Source organism: Aquila chrysaetos, chromosome 23 (assembly GCF_900496995.4).
Source record: "Aquila chrysaetos chrysaetos chromosome 23, bAquChr1.4, whole genome shotgun sequence".
NCBI classification, from domain to species: Eukaryota; Metazoa; Chordata; class Aves; order Accipitriformes; family Accipitridae; genus Aquila; species Aquila chrysaetos.
The window spans coordinates 3,030,127-3,036,126 of NC_044026.1; the positions used below are offsets into that span (position 1 = coordinate 3,030,127).

The following is a 6,000-nucleotide window of genomic DNA, read 5'->3' on the forward strand; positions in this document are numbered from 1 at the left end:
TCCAGATACACCCTCCTCTCATTCTGTCTGCTCCTTGTTTTCTTGTAGTACTGGTATTGTGCTGGAAAATAGCAAGTTGTTAAATTGCCTAGTTGCTTGTGTTAGGACCAGTTCCTGCTCCAGCCCCTTCTGCACTGTGCTGATAAATCGTTGTCTTCTGTGCTCAACAGGTACCTCTGTCCCAAATTGCTTTCAGTGCTGCACCTCCTCCTCAGATCCTGTACAATCCTGCCCAGCAGATCCTGACATATGCTGGCTTCTGTCCTTCTGCAGCAGCTATCTCTACGTATCCATCCTACCCGTTGCCTCTTCAGGTACAGTACAAAATGGCACCCTTCTTACTTCATCAGAAAAGCATAAGCTGCTACTGAGTACAAACTCTGCAGTGGTAGATCTTGGCTCCTGGGTGTTTGAAATGAGGCAAGGGAGTTGGATCCCAACTCTGGGATGACTTAGTCTGGGCCGAGTGCTCAAGCCTGTTCTCAGATCTCAGCTTTTCTCTGGTTGTCCTTTGGACTCTGTCTGCTGACCAGGAATCCCAGTGTGGGATTAGAACTGCGCTGCAGTAGTCATGAAGGTGAACACAGCCCCCATGTTGGGCAAGATAAAGCAGCAGCAGAGGCATTGGGGAAGCCAAAGGAAGCATCTGATACACACAGGATTTGGCAGAAAAGTTTAGACACCTTAGCCCACCTTACTCTTAATACGGAGATAAGTAGACTAGGACTCATCAGATGGAAAGGAGACAAGAAAGGGGAGGAAATAAGATGTCTGTGAAATAGGAAGTGTTTTTACACACCAAAGAAGATTCAAATGCCACAGAATGCTGTGGAAGAGTATAAATGAAGGGTTAGGAACATCGGCTACAGTTAAATACAGGGATTCAGGTGTCACTTGCAGCCCAGCAACTCCCCACATGGCTGCCTGCCACAAGAACCAACGGGGCCTCATCAGAAGATGGAGCCCTTTTTCTTTTAGCTTCCTATAAGCACCTGCTACAGGCCACCGCTGGGAGACAGGTACAGAAAGCTGCCAGAGGTGCAGCTTTCTCCCCTTGCGGGAGGGGATGCGACATGAGCTGAGTCAACACTGCTTCGCCTCTTTCAGAAAGATGAGGTGCAAGTCAGGCTCCAAACCTGTGCCGCGTCCAGCCAGAGCTGGCCTGGAAAATGCAGGGAGTGGTGCTGAGGATGGTGGCTGCTTTTTTTTTTCTGCCCCCGAGTGAGGTGAAGAATGTAGGGTGAGCTGGTAAATAGCTGAATGTACTGGGACCCTGAAGCAATCATAGGAGTTTAGGTTTTTTAAAGCACAGTGAGACTGTTTTGTTCTGTCCAATGGCTTCTTATACTTTGGCTGTGTAGTGCTAGACCAATGGGTACCACAAGTTTTGCAATACTTCTTAATTGAAAACACTGCATGTTTAGCATGAACGAGCTGTGGACCGGCTCCCCACAGCCTCCTGGCCTACATCTGCTTGGGGCCAAGAAGCTACCAGGCACAAGTACTGGGACATGATGGTCATCCACACCGGTGAATCGTTAGCATGCTCCTGGTATGGGTTTGGCCCAGACCCCCTAACAGTCTCCCAACAATGCTCAGGAAGGGGTCAGAAGCCGGCAAGGGCAGTTCCCGGTAGGTAGTGTGCATACAGACAGTCACGCTGGTTCGGTGGTAGGAGTTCAGCTGTAGGGATGTGATATGTGCTGTGCCAGTTGGCTTCACAGCCAGAGAACAGTCCTTGGCACGTCTTATTTATTAACATAAATGGGGCCAGGCACTTTTGGAGACCATGGGTTGAGAGGAAAAAAAGAACATCTCTTTTTGTTTGCTTTTAGCTGAAAAGCTGTGCTGTTCTGCAGAGTTCAGTTAGCACGTAGCCAAGAGTAGAGAGAGACGGGGATAAAAACAGATGAAAGAAAGCAGTTAAACTGAAAAGATGCATGTAAGTACTCATGAGGATCAATTGTAACTGTTCAGTCCTGTGTCCACTGAGAAACAGAAATATATCATATTTACCCCAAATTCTTAACTGCATTCCAAAACAGAGTTCTTTTCCTAGATTTCTGCTTTTTCTAAGAAGTGTGTTCATTTGTCTTCTCTCCCTTTCATAACACCACCAGCTGTCCCCAAGCCAGGAGAGGTTAGCAAGAAGCACTGGGCTCCAAGAGGGAAAGCGCTTAATCCTTTTCCTGGGGAGCGGGGGGGGGAAGAGGCAAGCCGCCTTCCTGCATGTATGAACTCACTGTGTTGTAGTTTGGAGAGAAGTAATTTCTGCATCAGTATATGAGTTAAAAAATCATAATGACCTTACTCAAAGCTACAAATGGTGAATGTTAGAAGCAGGCCAAATTAGGAACAGCCAGAAGCTTAACCGTCATCCGCTTCCATTACTTGAGAGCTGGGGGCTGAATCCATGGGGCTGGAGGTCTTCATGATCCACCTAAGTGCTCCAGGCAGTGCCCAGCTGCTGGATTCAGGCCTTCATAAGCCCTGCTCAACTGGTCTTAGTCCTTAAGGCAACTACAGGCCCTGGGGCTGGGATTCATCTGGCTTAACGCAGGGGCTGTCGGCACGTAGGGATCTAGGGCTGCCTGATCGTGAGATCAGGTAGCCACCCGGCCCCTGCTGCCGCTCCGGGAGGGTCCAGGTCCTGTAGTCCCCGTGTCACATCTGCGTGGATGTCTGGGATATCCCATGGCATCCCAAAGGGGCTGGACACTTATATGTGGGCAACTGAATTGAGCTCTAACTGTCCATAGTGTAGGAGAGCCTGCCTGAGCTGGTCTACCCTTTAAAATCCAGAGCGAGCCACACGTGGATAATCTCAGGCTAAAGATGTATGATGTGAGTGCTACGAATGCACCCTAAAGGCCTTTCCACTGACGAGGGGTGGGATTCAGTTGCTACATGTCACTATGTTGTGCGCGTAGATATCTACGTTCTCGAGCCTCCAACTGAGACACCAAAATCCGAGGCTGAACCCTGTGTCCTCGGGGTGCAGTTCAGTTGCCTACAGATACGGCTGGCTGATGCGGGCCAAGGTCTACATGAGTCACACATACTTCTGGAGCAGCTGGCAGAGGGTGCCCTTGGGCATCTCAAAAGGCATAACGTTTTTGCTTCCACATAGACCAAGATCCACATAAGGGCCCCGAGACACACTTCTCTTCTCAGCGTTCCCTTTGGCTCACCGAAGGTTTGGCTAAACACTGTCCCTAAGCCCCCACATTTCACATCGTCCTGTACCTGCCCCCAGCTGGGGCAGGGTCACACGTGGCCGTTCTGTACAACAAAAGGAGCAAAACCTTCTTCAGCCAAGAGTTAGGGAAGGAAAAAAAGTGAATTGATGCCAGTTAATGAAGTAAAGCAGTTAGCAATCAATTACCAACTAATAACTCTAGTTTGAACCCTCACCTTAACCAGAGGAAATCCACAGCAGTAGTTCCTCGTCCTGGGAACATATCCCACCTTGGCTTAGTCTGGCATGCAACACGCCTAGCCTAAGCGCTGCCCCCACTTGCCTGGACTGGAGCTCCATTAGCTCAAAGACTGTGAACCCGAGTTCAGCTGTGGCTCCCACCATTGAGCACACTCATTCCTAATCTGCTGAAGCCAGTCTCTCACTGAATAACTGCTTGCTGGAGGAGCAAACAGTCTTTAAAAAAAACACAGCCTGAGCTGGGTGTAAACACTCCTCAGTTCACCTCATGCTTCCTCGTCCACACGCAGACGTCAGCCAAATGCAAAAAAGAAAGGGTGGTAACAGGAATGCATTTTTGACAAGGATGTAACCAGCATTTCTTTTGTTTACTGTGGCATGTGCTAACAAAATCACTCATCCCTTACTGGTACAGTTCAGTCACAACTAGTCTTGGGAACAGGCCTGCCAACTGGTCAGGTAAATGATTAGCTGTGCAGGGACTGGCGGTGATGACAGCAGTAAGGGTTGTGCCAGTCATTCCTGCCAGAGGAGAACGCGTTACAGAAGCAATTCCAGGCAGACAGATGGAAACAGTGGCTGCAGTTTGGGGGGGGGGGGGGGGGGGGGGGGGGGGAAGCAACAACTCCAAAATAAATAAAAAAACCCTCAAACCACCCAAAAGCACAGTAAGTACGTTTGGAGCTGAGCTAGCTAGTAGGTCTGTCGGTATAACTGCACTGCCTCCGGGAGAGTTAAAGGGCATAACTGACCTTCCTGCCAGGACGTCCCCATTCTAAGTCACCCTGTTGTACAAAGGCAGGACAACATTCTCCTCGCCACAGGGGTCTGACCCGCGGCAGCAGCCCCTGCTCAGCCGGAGCCCCACGGAGAAGCCAGGCCCTGTGGGCAGGGTCTGCCAGCCCTGGGCAGCTCTCAGATGCCGTTGTCCAAGTGCCAGCCCTGGTACTGGCCTTCTAGATGGTGACTATATAAATTTTTTTAGCAGCAGGGAGCAGCACTTACTTGCACGGATTTTTCATTTCCCTTGAAAAAGATTCACGATTACTACTTTTTGTTTTGTTTTTTTAAATTCCAGGCACTTTAGGCCTGAACCTGTGGTGAGCTGAGCACAATTCTTCTGGTGAAGCCCATGGACTGGCATATGAGGGGAGGAGTGAAATCCTGAAATCAATGACAAAACTTGGTTTAAAGCAGTGGTAGTATTTTATCCAGAACATTAGTCCCTACATGCATTCTTTTGTTTTAACAAACTCTGCTTGTTCCTGAACATGGGCTGCTTCCTATCTATTTTTCGTGCCTCTTTCAGCCAAGGCCCCTTTATAACTGAGACAGCCAAAGTGAAAGACCTACAGGGAGACACATGCCTACCTGTAAAATTTTCTCTTAAGAGGAGTCTGCATTTGACACAGGAATAAGACCTTGAATTTATGCAAGTTTTATAAATGAGAGTAATTATACCTGGGATAATTTAAATTTCACAGTGATGCCTGGAAGCAAGCAGCTACACGTAGCCTAATCAGCCAGTCAGGTGCAGTGCCTCACCCAGGAAGCCAGAGCATCTTTTCCTGCAGAAATTCCTGTTCTGCTCCATTGCCTAGCTGTATGCGCAATGTCTGTTAGAAGTGACTTGGGTTACAGATGGAATCTGTCTTGTTTCACTAGACGCCATCATTGCTATACTTAAGCAGGTGCTTTAAAACTAAAGTGAGTGTTGTGTTGCAATGCATGGGAAATTTAATCACGGGACTTTTATATAACACTTACATGGCAAACACTTAATGCAGGGCTGCAAATCGGGTTGTAATCCTTTACTGAAGAAGGTATTTTTCTTTGTCTCTATACAGCCTGCCAGCAATTTTCCAGGAACATCATCTACTGACATTTCTTTATCAGAAGAAACTCAGCCTCCATCTCAGTCCAGCTCCAGCTATGGTCTTCCCCCCAATGCTCCAGCCCTCTATACACCGACTTACTTCTTGCCTGGAGAAAAGCCTCCACCATATGCACCATAGAAGAAAGAATTGATTTTAGGTAGCTGGTAGGCTTTTATTTTGTTTTTAAGAAACCTCTGGAAACTGTGCTGTGCAGGCACTAGACTTCCCAAAGAACCCACCGCAGGGTGCGTTACGGCCACTCTGCTTTTACCCGCGTCTCACTGTGAGCAGAGCAGAACCCTGGAAATGTAAGGGCCGGCACGTCGCTGGGGGGTGACCAGTCACCACCCAGTTTGCCTGCAGTCAAATTCAGTGTTGCTTTCTGGCTACCATAAGCATGAGATGTTTCCTTCTCAGTACACTGCAGAATGAATTTTCTTCAGGAGGAGAAATGAAGAAAACACTCTGGATATGTGTTCTGCCTTCATAAATCAATATAGAGGGGTTCTAGTCTGTGTTGTCCGAGTGGGTAGTCGGGAGCTCTCCGAGTCAATATTTTGGGTAGGAAGAGCCCAGGTGTTTGTTTGCTTGTAGCATTTATTTAATAACCCTTTTTGGTGAAAGTGTTGTACCAATAAAAGAAGTGTGGCGATTATTTTACAATAAAATTGACTGTGTATATTT

At 48.0% G+C, this 6,000-nt stretch overlaps 1 protein-coding gene across 2 annotated transcripts in view; it reads left to right on the forward strand.

Annotated features, from left to right (window-relative positions):
- Positions 1 to 6,000, forward strand: part of TMEM255B (transmembrane protein 255B) — a 72,274-nt gene extending 66,274 nt beyond the window's left edge. For both annotated transcript variants that reach the window (XM_029999211.2, XM_029999212.2), the window contains 2 exons: positions 171 to 314; positions 5,287 to 6,000. In XM_029999211.2, the coding sequence (XP_029855071.1) occupies positions 171 to 314; positions 5,287 to 5,454 (312 nt within the window). In that variant the 3' untranslated portion in view covers positions 5,455 to 6,000. The remainder of the gene's footprint in view (positions 1 to 170; positions 315 to 5,286) is intronic.